Source organism: Mytilus trossulus, chromosome 10, assembly GCF_036588685.1.
Source record: "Mytilus trossulus isolate FHL-02 chromosome 10, PNRI_Mtr1.1.1.hap1, whole genome shotgun sequence".
Lineage (NCBI taxonomy): Eukaryota > Metazoa > Mollusca > Bivalvia > Mytilida > Mytilidae > Mytilus > Mytilus trossulus.
In genome coordinates, this window is record NC_086382.1 from 60,623,432 (window position 1) to 60,641,526 (window position 18,095).

Below are 18,095 nucleotides of genomic sequence, written 5' to 3' on the forward strand. Positions count from 1 at the left end.
TTTTGAGAGGATTAATATTCAAGAGCATAGTGAATTGCTCTAAGAGAAAACAAAAATTTTAAGTTCATTTGAATACATTCATTCTGTGTCAGAAACCTATGCTGTGTCAACTATTTAATCACAATCCAAATTTAGAGCGGAATCCAGCTTGAATGTTGTGTCCATACTTGCCCCAACCGTTCAGGGTTCAACATCTGCGGTCGTATAAAGCTACGCCCTGCGGAGCATCTGGTTTTTTTCAGAAAAGGGGGGGGGGGGGGGGGGGGGGGGGGGATTCTTCAGCTTATTTATAAGGAATTATAAAAAAAACCTTCTTTATTTTGCATAAACGTCTAGGTCAAGGTATTTTCAAAAAAAAAAAATTTAGTTGTCATTTTAAGAAACAAGGTGACAGAGAACTGAAAAGACCAAGAAGATTCTATTACTGCTATCTGTATACCATTGGGTGGCAGTCCTTTACTGCTATCTGTATACCATCGGGTGGCAGTCATTTACTGTTATCTGTATACTATGGGTGGCAGTCATTCACTGCTAATAGTATACCATTGGGTGGCAGTCATTCACTGCTAACAGTATACCATTGGGTTGCAGTCATTCACTGCTAACAGCATACCATTGGGTTGCAGTCATTCACTGCTAACAGTATACCATTGGGTGGCAGTCATTCACTGCTAACAGTATACCATTGGGTGGCAGTCATTCACTGCTAACAGTATACCATTGGGTGGCAGTCATTCACTGCTAACAGTATACCATTGGGTGGCAGTCATTCACTGCTAACAGTATACCATTGGGTGGCAGTCATTTACTTTTTCTTTGCACTAATAGAGTACACATAATTACAAAAACCAACATTCCTTACTAAAAAAAACAGAAGTGAAACAATAAAAAATTTAGATTTTCCATGACAACAAACAGTCATTAATCAATTATTGATTAGGACTGACAGGGACTTTATTATAAGGCTGATGTAGGTATGGGTATCACATTAACACATTTTACCTGACATTTGGAAAAGTCATAACACAAGATAGACTACAGACATACTGAATGGTAGCATTACCTTTGATGTTTTACTTACATTCATAGAAAAAGTGATTATGTCTGTAGCTATTGGTATAATGGTTGTCTGATTTCGGATGTTAAATCCAAGCCAAGGTTAAAAGTGATGAGAATTGAATTTGTACAGGTAATGGAATACTTTTGGCTTATATACTTGATAAATGCTCGTAGCAGGAAGTCTGAGTTGTTGTATATCCAATGTATACAAAAATTGTGATCTTTGCTTGTTAGTATATCTATACTCTTTAAGCAACTGTATAAGGCTAACATTTTGATTCAATGTGAAAGAAAGTCTTTCTTGTTGGCCTTATTGATTTATGGATTGATGGTTACTTATTTAGTGTCCAGTCGCAAATATTTCATACATGTTCAGGACAGAACTGATCAACAATAAATACAATAGTTAGTCCCATAAAAGAAGCCATCCTGAGGATGAAGGTAATGGAAATTTGGACTGTCACAGGAAAAAGGGGGCATATTTGATAGGGACAGAACTTCAGCCTCATAAATGGCCATCCATCTATGGACACCTTAAAAGAGTTGTTGTAAGGGTTCTGAAAGAGCAAAGAATATGGCACTGTCTTAACAGGAGCACACATATCAGGTCACTCTGAGATCTAACCTGAAGCTGTTTCTATCTGACAGAAATATGTAAGGGTCGTCTTTTCTCAAACAACCCTTTCTGGCATACTTTCTGCTAGCATATCTTTTTCCTGAACAATCTTCTTCCTATACTGTAAAAGTATATATTTGACTTCCTTAGTTCATATTGTAATTTTCATTCATAATATATATATATCAGCAGGAATACCTGTAACCATCTGTTACAGAGAGGTCATAATAAATACTTGACATCTTTGTTAAAAAATCAATTTTGTTGTATGTATAATATTTCTGTCTGGAGGTTACATTGTATTTTTGAAGTACATGATACATTTAACATTGTCAATTACTTTAAATACAACAAGTACTATTCTTTTTCTGAATCTCATTTTTCATCTCATTAACTTCTTGACATTTAAAAGAGATACAATCAAATTTGGTAAGATGTCACTTATTAGTCCATTTAGATGGGTTTATTTACTGGTTTAGGTACTGTTTTGTATATGAATGCATGTATTTACACTGAATTACACATGTCAGTTTAACAAGTTATTTCCTCTATTAGATAATGCTTATGAAGCACTTTTCTAAATTTGCCTTCATCAGGTCAATATTAAACCCAATTCTGAAAGCCAAGGATGTATAACCACTTGTTGAAATCTGTTTTCCATAGTGGACCGTTATTTTTTTATACAAATAAGGCTGTTGGTTTTCTCGTTTGAATTGTTTTACATTGTCATGACGGGGCCTTATATAGCTGACTATGCGGTATGGGCTTTGCTCATTGTTGAAGTCCGTATGGTGACCTAATGGTGTTAATGTCTGTGTCATTTTGTTCACTTGTGGACAGTTGTCTCATTTGCAATCATACAACATCTTCTTTTTCATACTCTAAGCTAACTATCTTGGTACCATCTTTTTGAGAATTCTGAAAAAGGTATCTAAAAAGAATAGCAAAACGTGTTTGAGATTAACTTTGTCTGAGGTAGTTGGAACAGTAGAATAAATGTTAATTATCTTGTTCCTCAGAGAACAGTTGCAAATGTGTATATAATTCAACACATGAGACTATTAGATGTAGATCCATTCAAATTTGTGTCAAGAACTAAGTCATTACATTCAAGCTCTGTTTGACTAAAAGAGAAAGGAAATGCAAATCAAAATGTAGCCCAAACAGTGGAATTTCATAAACATAGAAAGAAACTAGTATCTCTGTAAAAGTGATGTTTTCGAAATGTACTTTGTACGACCTTTCGTTTGATATACGACAAGCATACCTTCTGAAACTTTTCGCTTTTTACACTTAATGACCTCATCAGCCTACATTTTAGAGATCGGAAGTATGATGTATGTAACACAGGATAGATGAGCTTTCATTTGATATGCGACAACGCCATGTTCTAGAAAGTTTGATTTTTGCACTTAATAACCCCATCCAACTAATTTTTGGAGGTCAGGAATTTGATATTTCAAATGTACACATCATGACCTTTTACTTGATATACAACAACCCAATTGTAAAAGAATTTTTTTTGCACTCAATGACCCCATCCAACCAATTTTCGGGGGACGTGAATTTGAAATTTGAAATGTACGCTTTATGTTCTTTCATTTGATATGCGACAACATTACCATCTGAAAAATTTGAATGTTTGCACTAAATGACCCCACCCTTCCCCCTGGGATGAAAAAGAGGTTTAAAATTTTCATTTTTAAGCAGAGTTTATTGAGACCTTCAATTTGATATATCAGTTGACCCCATTTGGCAAAGTGTCAAAAATGATGCAATATCAACGATATAAATAGAAGTTATGAAACTTACAAAGTAAATGCAAAACATGAAAATTTCAAAATGATTTTTTGGGTGTTTTTTCCCATGGAATGATTTTGGTATTTGGTCAAACATATAACTATGCCAACCTCTTCAATTTCTTAAACATTTTAAGTGGTTACTAAGCTGTTGTTGATTCAGAAATACATGCCGCCGCTCGCAAAATTTCAAACTGCATTATCTCTAAAACGACAGCAGATATCTCAAATCTGTTAAATGGTAAATGATCTACAGTTAAAGGACAACATCATAGAAAAAGAATTGGGACAATTTCAATGTTCACCAAGGTCACAATTAATCATCAAATATATGATGCAATACCAAACTTGAGAACCGGAAGTCGTAGAGACATCGGACTATCACCATTCAACTCAAGACCACTTGACCTTTCAAATATCACAAGGCCAAGGTCATAGTATAATGTGAAAGTCAAGGTGAAATTTCATCATGACCTGACATTGACCTCAAATTGAAGGTCTTGAATTACTGATCATCTTTTCAGTTTATAGTAGGTTGATATCTGCTACCTTTAAAAAGATATACACAAAATACTATACTTTTAATAATCATCCCGTTGTAACTTTTGAACAGACGGTCGGACATTTTTGGTCTTATTATATAAAATGTAGAGTTCGTCGAGAGGAACATTTTATACGCTGTATGTAGGCGGCAAAGTCTTATCGTTTTCCTAATATGTAAGCTTGAAATTGCAGCGTAATTTTTTTTTGCACTCTGTGACCTTTGACCTTGGGTGCATATTGAAGGTCACATGAATTAAAGATTATTGGTGAAGGTCCCAAGTCTCTACAACTTCCAGTTCTTGAAATATATTTTTTCTAAAATTGTATACAATTTTTCAAGGGGAATAACTCCTTATAAGGGTTAATAACAAAATGATTGTATATGTTCATTAACATTGCCATCTGTTCCTGTACATGTTGCCGTTTTCAAATCGATTCTATCTCTAACATTTTTTGAGAAATGAGCAAAGGAAAGAAATTGTTTCAAGGGGAAATAACTCTCAAAGGGGATGATGAAATTCTATGCAGCCTCATATGGTAATACATCATGATGAGATGTACCTATTGTCCAAATAAGATCATGATATCTTTAAAAACAACGAGGGGGGGCCATGTTGAAAAAAATCAATAAAAGGGAGATAACTTCTAAAGGGGATGATGAAATCCTACACAGCCTCATCTAGTAATACTTCATAATGAGGTCTACCGATGGTCCATATTTGGTTTTGATAACTCCAATAGAAACGAGGGGAGGCCATGTCAAACAAATGCTGGATGAAAAAAAAAAATGAAAAAAAACATGCGAAAAACAATAAGGTCTTTCCTCGCGGAGAGGAAAGACCTTAAAAACAACCACTATATGGCACTTGTAAGTCAGCTATAATGGTTATTATCACTCATACAATGATTGTCCCAATTTCGTTATCTTAAATTATCTTTTAATCCATCAGAAATTAAACAAATGATTGATCAAAATGATGAATAGAACCTAAGGTAACATTCATCATTGACCCAGCAGCCATTGACACCTAGCACTGGTAACTGATAACCTTCCTTCAGATCTCAGAGTACTATTACACTATTATATGTAATAGAAAACTGTCTTAGTTGAAAATTAACCTTTGTTTACAATCATTCATTCATTTACCCTACAATTGGGTGATTCGAAATGCCTTTTATTGATTGCACTTGCTTTGAGGTGATACAACTTAGAGCAGGGGGGTTCCAAACAAATGTCCACATTCAAATGTATTGATCGTCCAAAAAAAAGGGGGTGACCAACCCCTGGAACCCTCCCTCTGGATCAGCCACAGATTGTTGGAAATGAAAATTATAATGAAATAAAAGCTGTAGTAACCCTTCAAGACACATTGCGTTGTCACTTCCTTCCATGAATCCTGCATTTCTGTGCATTGGTGAAAGCAAGGATTTGTATAGCAAGTCTTACTGTACAAATCCTTAATGAAAGCAATTAACTTGTGCAGAAATGCATATTTGTTGATTTCTTAAAATTCTTCAATTTTGTTCACTTGCCTAAAAAGCAGAATGAAATTTCTTAAATGTATTATTTTCTCAATTATTTAATTTAGAACATGGGATTTTGTCTTGTTTTCTCTATATTCTGTTTCTACTGTAATTCATGATAATAAATATGCCTTTGACTTTTTCACTTTCAGGTGCCACTTTGGAACTGCATTCAAGGGATGTTTTGGACCTTATACCTTTTCTGAATACAACACATCAAGGATTAACATTTACTGCTGGCGTTGATAACACAACACAAGCTTTAGTTTTAACAGGTATGTACAGTACATGTATGATTCAATTGACTACAGGTAGAAAATAAAAGGGCAAATGTTTTGTCTATTTAAAAACCTCACCTACCCTTTAAGGCCAGTGTGTTTGATGTGTGCTTTTCAACTGTTAGCCTCTGTTTTGTGAGTTTAACAATTAAACTTTTCTTCTGAAACCATAAAAGCCATTTAAAAACCATTTTGTGCACATACTGTCCTTAGGATGTAAGTTTTATATTGATACACATAATATGACAGGTGCTCTCTGAAACAAACAAACATTTGGGCTGAACAGACAAATAATACAGATAACCTTTAAAATATATTTCCCTATAATAGTTTGATCTACTGTAAATTAACAAATCATTGTGTGCATTTATTATTATGCATTGCCATTTTATCATTTAAGACTAAAATGCAATTATTATTTTATTGCAATGTTGAGGAATATCCTGTTTAATTCATATAAAAAAAAATTATTTCGATTATAACCATGTTGCATTTTCACCTTGTTTCACCAGTGAAATAAGTAGTTACAGATCAGATGTGTATTTCGATACCTATTAATGACAATTGAATTAAAGAAAAATGAAAAAGATTTTTTTTTTTTAAATCAATGTTACTGGCAAGTAAGGTCGTTTGTGTGATTCTTTTAAATTTTTCGCTCACTCAATTTTATTATAAAAAGAAATGCACTTTGGGATGCATATTTACATGATCACATTATGTTGAAAAATTACCCAAGATTTCCATTTAAACTGCACTAAATTTTAAACTGAGTTATCTTGTGCACTTGGAGTACAAAGGTCTTTTTTTAATTTTGACAAGTGAATGATATGATTAATAGACAGGAAACCAGTGTGTAGAGGTGGTCAGTGATCTCACCCTGGGCAACCAGTACAAAAAACATTAGTTTGTGATGGCAAATTGCATTGTAGCAATATCATCTTTAATTTAATAGCTGTTTGATGGAGATTTCAGTTAAGGAGGATTGAAAGATGGTACTTTTATTACTTGAATATGCCTTTGATTAATTAACTTGATATGGTTTGTTAATTAAGAGTATAATATGCTACAAATGTATATGGTATGTACCGGATGTATATATTTTTTTTTCTGTGGCTGTGTATTCAGATGAGTGCCTTGTTCTGCACCTTAAAGAACCCTTGCAATTCAACTCTAAGGTATCTGCAGTAATGGCCTGCTACTATGTATATGTAGAAAAAATTCTGTCTCTATCCAAAATACACATTTTTCCAGTAGCATTCTAAATTTACTGCTCTTCTTCCTATTGTCGTAGAACCTACTTTTTGCAGACATTTGATAAGTCTCAACTAAACCTGTCAGCTCAGAATCTTGCTATCATGTTATATTATCCTTAGGAATATTTTAATATATAAATTTACTATTTTTCTTCATATCCAGAGTCCTCAAATAGTGGTGGTTGACCAAAGGTTTCAACATCAAAATTTTGTAGAGGACTTACATTGATTTTATGCTTTTTTGCAATATAAATAAAAGGGAGGACAAGCCGATTTTCGAATATTTATTATATAGATGATTTTCTTCTACGACAATCAGGGGGAAAAAAGATTTGAAGAATTCTGCATGGTATCCTACAATTTGTTAATGTCAGATATTAGTCTGTCCTACTGTTAATTGCTACTTTATATTGACTTGCATCTACAAATACATGCAGACTTGTCTTTTTTTAGTGTAATGCACTTAGTAACACATACCATTGTCTAATTATCTTGATGATTTTTTGGTATCATAAAATGTGCAGTGTCTCATCATTATACTTACAGTCACTTCTAACTTTACATAACTACTGCACTTATATATGCATCAGAAATTATATTGAGAATGCAGCAAAACCTTGGGAAAATCCACTTTGTAATGTAAGAGAATTGAACTGTGTTTAGATGAAAGTGATTATTTTTAGTGTTTTGGAATGTGGATTTTCTACTCAAAGTTGCAAGGGTTGTTTTAAAGAAGTGACACAAAAGCAGTTTCTTTTTTATGTCCTACCTATCCTCCCTATGCTAGTAAGAGGCATTTTTTTTCTGTCTTTCTGTACAAATACACATGATCACTATGATGTGAAGTCTAAAAGTAAATGCTGAAATAAGGTTTTGACATAGATTTTGCTGAACATGGAAATGAGCCAGTGTGGTCTCCATTGTAATTTTTTTCTTATTTAATTCCAAGTAGAGATTTTGATGCTCTTCTTTCCATTAAAGTTCTCTGAATAAGCTGCCAATGGTAACAATGATACTGTTATAGGTTTTAAAAAACTTTCCAGAAAATATGTTCTTTATAGCATACTTCAGATTATTAATTAAATTGTCTTTTGCACAACAGTACTTTATCAAACAGAATGCACAGTACCCCTAGCTAGCTCAGAGATTAAACACTGTATTAGAATAGTATAAAAAGGAAAAAGATTGTGTTTTACATTCGCTCTCAGCAAATGTTTCAGGGAGGTCAAAAGTTTATGCTTATATTTGATTTGCCATGATAAGTTGAAGTTCATTAAATAAATTATGGAAATGACAATGGCTTGAAGGAAATTTCTTTCAGATTTAATTAAAATTTTGTCCTAAGAGGCTAAATAACTAAGCCACGCTTACTTTATAGTATTTATTCCAGCATTTTTTTCTCTAAATGGATTAAACACACTTTAAGCATGAGTAGTTCATGTAAATGAAAGATTTTGAGATATGCGTATTAATTTGTCTTTCAAGTCAAAAAGCCGATGACAAAATGATTAAGATTTAGTTGTTCCGTCAAGTTGTTCTTCCAATTTGCACAAATTATTAACTAAGCACTTATTGTGTTTTACAAATTCAGAAGTAATTTTCAATCCAAGAAACCAATAAATCCATATTGTTTGAGCATGGGAAGATGTGATTAAAATCAGTATTTATTCTGTTAAAAGTACAAAATCACACATTATTAATATTTCTAGGCTGGTTTAAAGACAGATACATTTATTATTAAGTTTTGGTCGGTAATTTCAGAATTCAGCTGCTATGAAAGTAGATTCATCTGTGTTATATATGACACTATTATAATGTTTTTTTTAAAACATATTTTGTCCAGTTAACTAATATGAACAAACACTAATAAAACAGTTTTGGTAGCTTAAATTAATATTTAAATTAGTATATTAATGATCTCAGTTAATGATAGTCTGCAATTTCTTGTATGATTATTTAACATACACAGTCATTACAACTTGTTAAAATGCAATGAGTTAAATTCTTTGATTTTGTATTGCAGCATAACCCATTAGAAAGTGCGATAGCACTTATTCTAAGGACATATACACAAGAGTAGCTTAGACCAAGAAAAATCATATCAATAAAATTGATACCAGTTACGATGAAATTATAGATAAAAGATGCCAAAAACATGTTATAAATATTTTAATCCTTGAACAAAAAGTACAGCAGTAAGAAATTGATAATAAATTAAAATTGGCATAAAATTCATTTATTTTAAAAATTTTGCTTGATACAAAACTTTGTCTTTATCTCAATTATCAGATGAAAAATAAATAAAATTAATCGTTTTCCATAATTTTATATCATTAGTCACTCTGTGATCACGCAAGTTTGCATGCCTTAAGGTTTATGTACCCTTCTGTAGCCATTTTTGTACGAATTTTTCAAACCTCAATTGTATCAACACTACAGATATAATGAATAAAAGAGATAGGCCATTTAGTACATATTCCAAGGGGAAACTTAATGCAAAGCATTATATTTTACTGTTTTATTGCATTTGATAGAAAAAGAGGACTTTGCGCCAAATAAATCAAGATTTTTGTAGAAAATCCACAGCCTTTAATACCGAGATTTTTGTTTTAAAATTTGAAACATGAATTACTCCCTTAATTTTCTATGATGTGCTAGTGTTTATTTTTCACAAAAAGTTCTAAGCAACCTATAAATTCTAAAACACCTCGTGCTGATTCACTAAAGTCGAGTGCACCCTAAAGATTTTGACCATATTTATATTTGTTTTCACCAATAACTACATTAATAAACTTGTTTTAAGGAAATCAATGCTAGCACTGCATGCAATAATCCTATATCTATCAGCTATCAAATTGCCAAATATGAGAGTACAAGGATAAAGGCTGTGGATTTTCTATAAAAATCTTGATTTATTTGCCACAAAGTCCTCTTTTTCTATTAAATGCAATGAAACAGTACAAAATAATGCTTTGCATCAAGTTTCCCCTTTGAATATGTACAAAATGGTCTATCTCTATTATTCATTATATCTGTAGTTTTGATACATTTGAAGTTTGAAAAGTTCGTACAAAAATGGCTGTGCTTTCCCCAATGGCGGATCCATCCATTATAAAAAGGTGGGGTACCCAACCCAGGCCAAAAGGGGGAGATACCAACTAAATGTCCCCATTCAAATGCATTGATCAGCCAAAAAAAGGGGGTCCCCCCTACCTGGATCCACCACTGGTTCCTTGTCTTAATCTTGTTCCTTTCACACCAAACACTTATTAAAATATAGTCAATGCAATATATGATTGTTCAACTAATTATAATTAAAAACTAGTATCTCAATTGTTTGTAAAACAATTGAAAGGTCTTTCCTGTAAAAGTGATGTTTTCGTTATGTTCTTTGTACGACCTTTCGTTTGATATACAACAAGCATACCTTCTGAAACTTTTCGCTTTTTACACTTAATGACCTCATCCGCCTTCATTTTTGAGATCGGAAGTATGATATATGAAACACATAGTAGATGAGCTTTCATTTGATATGCGACAACGCCAAGTTCTAAAAAGTTTAAATTTTGCACTTAATAACCCCATCCAACCAATTTTTGGAGGTTGGGAATTTGATATTTCAAATGTACACATCATGACCTTTCATTTGATATACAACAACCCTATTGTAAAAGAAATTATTTTTTTTGCACTCAATGACCCCATCCAACTAATTTTTGGGGGACGTCAATTTGAAATTTGAAATGTACGCTTTATGTTCTTTCATTTGATATGCGACAACCTTACCATCTGAGAAATTTGAATTTTTGCACTAAATGACCCCATCCTTCCACCTGGGATGAAAAAGAGGTTTAAAATTTTCATTTTTAAGTAGAGTTTATTGAGACCTTCAATTTGATATATCAGATGACCCCATTTGACAAAGTGCAAAAAATGATGCAATATCAACTATATAAATAGAAGTTATGAAACTCACAAAGTCAATGCAAAACATGAAAATTTCAAATTTATTTTTGGGTGTTTTTTTTCCATGGAATGTTTTTGGTATTTGGTTAAACATATAACTATGTCAATCTCTTCAATTTCTTAAACATTTAAAGTAGTTAGCTGTTGTTGTTTCAGAAATACTTGCCGCCGCTCGAAAAATTTCAAACTGCATTATCTCTAAAACGACAATAGATATCTCAAATCTGTTAAATGGTAAATGATCTGCAGTTAAAGGACAACACTATAGAAAAAGAAATGGGACAATTTCAAAGTTCACCAAGGTCACAATTAATCATCAAATATATGATGCAATACCGAACTTAAGAACCGGAAGCCGTGGAGACATGGGACTACCACCATTCAACTCAGGACCACTTGACCTTTCAAATATCACAAGGTCAAGGTCATAGTATACTGTGAAGGTCAAGGTGAAATTTCATCATGACCTGACATTGACCTCAAATTGAAGGTCTTGAATTACTGATCATCTTTTCAGTTTATAGTAGGTTGATATCTGTTACCTTTAAAAAGATATACACAAAATACTATACTTTTATTAATCATCCCGTTGTAACTTTTGAACAGACGGTCGGACATTTTTGGGCTTATTATATAAAATGTAGAGTTCGTCGAGAGGAACATTTTATACACTGTATGTAGGCAGCAAAGTCTTATCGTTTTCCTAATATGTAAGCTTGAAATTGCAGCGTAATTTTTTTTTGCACTCTTTGATCTTTGACCTTGGGTGCATATTGAAGGTCACATGAATTAAAGATTATTGGTGAAGGTCCCAAGTCTCTACGACTTCCAGTTCTTGAAATGGATTTTTTCTAAAATTGTATACAATTTTTCAAGGGGAATAACTCCTTATAAGGGTTAATAACAAAATGATTGTATATGTTCATTAACATTGCCATCTGTTCCTGTACATGTTGCTGTTTTCAAATCGATTCTATCTCTAACATTTTTTGAGAAATGAGCAAAGGAAAGAAATTGTTTCAAGGGGAAATAACTCTCAAAGGGGATGATGAAATTCTATGCAGCCTCATATGGTAATACATCATGATGAGATGTACCTATTGTCCAAATAAGATCATGATATCTTTAAAAACAACGAGGGGGGGCCATGTTGAAAAAAATCAATAAAAGGGAGATAACTTCTAAAGGGGATGATGAAATCCTACACAGCCTCATCTGGTAATACTTCATAATGAGGTCTACCGATGGTCCATATTTGGTTTTGATAACTCCAATAGAAACGAGGGGAGGCCATGTCAAACAAATGCTGGATGAAAAAAAAAAAAAAAAAAAAAAAAAAAAAAAAAAAAAAAACATGCGAAAAACAATAAGGTCTTTCCTCGCGGAGAGGAAAGACCTTAAAAACTGAATTGAACTATTGATGAATTTATAAAAAAGAAGATGAGGTATGGTTGCCAATGAGACAACTGTCCACAAGAGACCAAAATGACACAGACATTAACAACTATAGGTCACCGTACAGCCTTCAACAATGAGCAAAGCCCATACTGCACCATTTTGGCCATGAACAGTCAAACCTTTACGACTTCTTATTACATGTTTTATAAATCATAATTATACTAGTATCTCAATTGTTTGTAAAACAATTGAAAGGTCTTTCCTGTAAAAGTGATGTTTTCGAAATGTTCTTTGTACGACCTTACGTTTGATATACGACAAGCATATCTTCTGAAACTTTTCACTTTTTACACTTAATGACCTCATCAGCCTACATTTTTGAGATCGGAAGTATGATGTATGTAACACAGGATAGATGAACTTTCATTTGATATGCGACAACGCCATGTTCTAGAAAGCTTGATTTTTGCACTTAATAACCCCATCCAACTAATTTTTGGAGGTCAGGAATTTGATATTTCAAATGTACACATCATGACCTTTTACTTGATATACAACAACCCAATTGTAAAAGATTTTTTTTTGCACTCAATGACCCGATCCAACCAATTTTCGGGGGACGTGAATTTGAAATTTGAAATGTACGCTTTATGTTCTTTCATTTGATATGCGACAACATTACCATCTGAAAAATTTGAATGTTTGCACTAAATGACCCCACCCTTCCCCCTGGGATGAAAAAGAGGTTTAAAATTTTTCATTTTTAAGGAGAGTTTATTGAGACCTTCAATTTGATATATCAGTTGACCCCATTTGGCAAAGAGTCAAAAATGATGCAATATCAACGATATAAATAGAAGTTATGAAACTTACAAAGTTAATGCAAAACATGAAAATTTCAAAATGATTTTTTTGGTGTTTTTTCCCATGGAATGTTTTTGGTATTTGGTCAAACATATAACTATGCCAACCTCTTCAATTTCTTAAACATTTTAAGTGGTAAGCTGTTGTTGATTCAGAAATACATGCCGCCGCTTGCAAAATTTCAAACTGCATTATCTCTAAAGCGACAGCAGATATCTCAAATCTGTTAAATGGTAAATGATCTACAGTTAAAGGACAACATCAAAGAAAAAGAATTGGGACAATTTCAATGTTCACCAAGGTCACAATTAATCATCAAATATATGATGCAATACCAAACTTGAGAACCGGAAGTCGTAGAGACATCGCACTATCACCATTCAACTCAAGACCACTTGACCTTTCAAATATCACAAGGTCAAGGTCATAGTATAATGTGAAGGTCAAGGTGAAATTTCATCATGACCTGACATTGACCTCAAATTGAAGGTCTTGAATTACTGATCATCTTTTCAGTTTATAGTAGGTTGATATCTGTTACCTTTAAAAAGATATACACAAAATACTATACTTTTAATAATCATCCCGTTGTAACTTTTGAACAGACAGTCGGACATTTTTGGGCTTATTATATAAAATGTAGAGTTCGTCGAGAGGAACATTTTATACGCTGTATGTAGGCAGCAAAGTCCTATCGTTTTCCTAATATGTAAGCTTGAAATTGCAGCGTAATTTTTTTTTGCACTCTGTGACCTTTGACCTTGGGTGCATATTGAAGGTCACATGAATTAAAGATTATTGGTGAAGGTCCCAAGTCTCTACGACTTCCAGTTCTTGAAATAGATTTTTTCTAAAATTGTATACAATTTTTCAAGGGGAATAACTCCTTATAAGGGTTAATAACAAAATGATTGTATATGTTCATTAATATTGCCATCTGTTCCTGTACATGTTGCCGTTTTCAAATCGATTCTATCTCTAACATTTTTTGAGAAATGAGCAAAGGAAAGAAATTGTTTCAAGGGGAAATAACTCTCAAAGGGGATGATGAAATTCTATGCAGCCTCATATGGTAATACATTATGATGAGATGTACCTATTGTCCAAATAAGATCATGATATCTTAAAAAACAACGAGGGGGGGGCCATGTTGAAAAAAAATCAATAAAAGGGAGATAACTTCTAAAGGGGATAATGAAATCCTACACAGCCTCATCTGGTAATACTTCATAATGAGGTCTACCGATGGTCCATATTTGGTTTTGATAACTCCAATAGAAACGAGGGGAGGCCATGTCAAACAAATGCTGGATGAAAAAAAAAAAAAAAAAAAAAAAAAACCATGCGAAAAACAATAAGGTCTTTCCTCACGGAGAGGAAAGACCTTAAATATGCTAACAATACTGATAATGAAATTTCCTAGATGAGAACGGTAAAAGAACCACTTAGAATTAGTGGTTTGCCATGACTAAGGACTCACAGTGGCTCTTCTACAGCAGTTTGGTAAAAAAAATCTGACAGTTTGATTTAAAAATGATACAAATTGAAATTGGGTCTGAATTTGAATCAGAACTGCAATTGGTGGAGTAAAAACAGTCAAATCACTGTTACATCTTTTACCTGATATTTAATTTAAATATAAAAAGAGTCGTATCTTAACTATAGCTTTGTCGGTTTATTTTCGATCTATGAGTTTGAATGTCCCTCTGGTATCTTTCCCCCTTTATTAAGGAACAAGCCTATGAAGGGACTTGTATCTAATACTTTTCATTAAGACTTTGCCAAATTTTGTATGTTAAAGAACCAATCAAAGAAATGCTATGTTGGGAGGTAAAGAAGGTGTAGATTTTGATGGGCGATGACAGTTTTAAAGAGAATTGGTTTAGTTGTGGTTGCCAATTTTATATTTTCTCCTAGACATTACAAAAAGTTCAAGGTCCCAATCTTTTCAATATAACTAAGCAAATTATTTCATTCTAAAATAAGCTATCAGTTCTTAGATCTGTTTGAACTGGCTGCCCCTGTCTTCCAATAGTCTAAACAGAGTACATGTGACCCAGTCGTTTGTCTTGATTTAAGATATAACAGGTCGACATAACATTTTGTGTTGTATAAACAATATCAAGGCTTGTTACTTTTAAAATTTAATGTTGAATCAAAGTTACAATGCATTTATACTCAATCATAGAATTTATTTGATGTATATCAGTCAGTAACTTGGATTATCATTTCTGTTACATAATTTACAACTTTTTCTTTGATTGTATCTGGGTAAAGGTTTAATCTCATTAGGCTGATATACTCATTTCAAAAGATAATTTTCATATTTATTAATTCATTATGTTCAACTAATTTCTAAACTGAAAATTTATTGTTCAATTAAGATAAAAAATGATAGCAATTTATACATATCATTTTATTTATTAAACATGGAATTTTCCCCTCTTTAATCATTGCTTTCATAGGTGTCGCTACTTCTTTGAGTTATTGCTGATTTCTGTTCTTAATATAGTTTTTACTGGAAGTAACACAGACATTTTACATTATACTGACGAAAGTTGGTCACATATATGTGATAATTTGCTATACTCAGGGATAATTGCATTTATATGAGGCTTTTTTCAGTTTAAATTATTTCAAGAGCAGATTTATGGGTGCATTCTTTCTAAATCTTGGAATCAAGATTCTTTTTTTTAAGATATCTGATTTTTCTAAAATTAATTTAAATTTGTTGGGTACATGAGCAGTACTGTAAATTTTTGCTTTAAAGGTCATAACGTTTGTTGTCTGCATTAATTTTATTGATTTAGCAGTTTGTATACTTTTATTTCCGGTAGTTCAATGAGGAAGTCCCTTTAAGATGCTGGCTTTGAACTTAGTAACACTTCACACACCATAAGGCATGCTATGTATGACCTTGACCGAAGGTTTGTTTTGAATGTCAAGGTCAAGGTCAAAGCATGTTAACTGTATGGTGTACATATCATATAGTTTTGTACTCCTTGTCCCTGTTAGGATCTTGCTAATTATTTCTTACTGAACCTGATGTGTGTCATGACCTTGACCTTTGTCATGTCGTTAGGGTTCAGATCATAGCAGAAAATGTACTGAATTCTTACTTAAATCTAGTTAATTCTGTTAAAGCTTAACATAAATTCTCCTTTATACTTTATTACACACAATTTAGGGTAGTATGTGAACTGAGTTTGTAGTTTGTATGTCAAGATTGTAACCCAGTTACTGAAGAGTAGAAAATATTTATAAGGGGTTAATTTCCCCCTATTTGGTGAGAGGAAATTGAACAGAATTATCCTTAGTGTTGGATTTTAATATTATTCATATTACATGTATTGCCTTTACTATTTCAGATTCAAAAAGAAAATTGGCACTGCCAGATTTAGTTTCACAAGAAGCTTTAGTCATGTTGAAGGAACATAGTGAGATTACATTTTTAGCTACAATAAAACAAGACATTGGAGATTCTGGTAGTATTATAGCATTCTCCTCTGATGTAATGAGGTAAGCACATTAAAAGCTGTGGATTTTTACTCATCGTAGATAGTCATGGCCTAAAAATTTATGAAGAGTTTAATGACTTTAAAAGCCAATATCTCATTACTTATAAGGGGCATTAAGTTTTACCCGTATACATGTACATCTGTTATGTAGTCCATACATCCTAAATTTGGTTTCTGTTCTCTAACTTATGTTTGCCTCAACCAAATGTTACGAAACCTATACACAATACTTATTACCACAAAACTCAGATCAAATTTAGGTTGCATCACTTTTACCGTTCTAACTTCTTCAATTATAAAAAAAAAAGATGTGGTATGATTGCCAATGAGACTACTATCCACAAGAGACCAAAATAACACAGAAATTAACAACTATAGGTCACCTTACAGCCTTCAACAATGAGCAAAGCCCATACCACATAGTCAGCTACAAAAGGCCCCGACATGACAATGTAAAACAATACAAAACCGGAAAACTAACAGCCTTACTTATATAAAAAAATTTGTAAGGGTTCCGCGGAACCCAGTGTCTCGCCTATTTTTGCTGTAAATCGCAGGCTCAACAACAATGAGGAAAAAAATCAATAAAAATATTCCTCTTGTTACTATTTTATGATTGTAAGAAAATCTTAGTCCATTTAAAAGTAAATTACAGAAAAAACGGAGTAATCTTTTTACAAACTTTACTTCTGGATACAATCTTATGATCATAAATAAGCTTCTGTTCAAGTTTGGTACAAACCCAGGATAGTTTAAGAAAGTTATTAAAATTTTAAAAACTTTAACCACAGAGTGAATGTTATGGTTCCCCGCAGAAAAACTAAGTCCATTTAAAAGTAAAATATGGAAAAAATGGATTTATTTATTTACAAAATTTACTTCTGGATACTATCTTATGATCATAAACAAGCTTCTGTCCAAGTTTGGTACAAACCCAGGATAGTTTAAGAAAGTTATTAAAATTCTAAAAACTTTAACCACAGAGTGAATGTAATGTTTCCCCGCAGAAAAAACTAAGTCCATTTATAAGTAAAATATGGAAAAAATGGAATTTTATTTTTCCAACATTTACTTCTGGATATTATCTTATGATCATAAACAAGCTTCTGTCCAAGTTTGGTACAAACCCAGGATAGTTTGAGAAAGTTATTAAAATTCTAAAAACTTTAACCACAGAGTGAATGTTTTGTTTCCCCGCAGAAAAAACTAAGTCCATTTATAGTAAAATATGGAAAAAATGGAATTTTATTTTTACAACATTTACTTCTGGATATTAT

The 18,095-nt window shown here is 32.5% G+C and overlaps 1 protein-coding gene across 1 annotated transcript in view; it reads left to right on the forward strand.

The window, feature by feature from the left end:
* Window positions 1-18,095, forward strand: part of LOC134688306 (protein kinase C-binding protein NELL1-like) — a 110,592-nt gene that overhangs the window by 21,296 nt on the left and 71,201 nt on the right. The window contains exons 3-4 of the mRNA XM_063548881.1: window positions 5,694-5,816; window positions 16,669-16,819. Coding sequence (XP_063404951.1) covers window positions 5,694-5,816; window positions 16,669-16,819 — 274 coding nt within the window. The remainder of the gene's footprint in view (window positions 1-5,693; window positions 5,817-16,668; window positions 16,820-18,095) is intronic.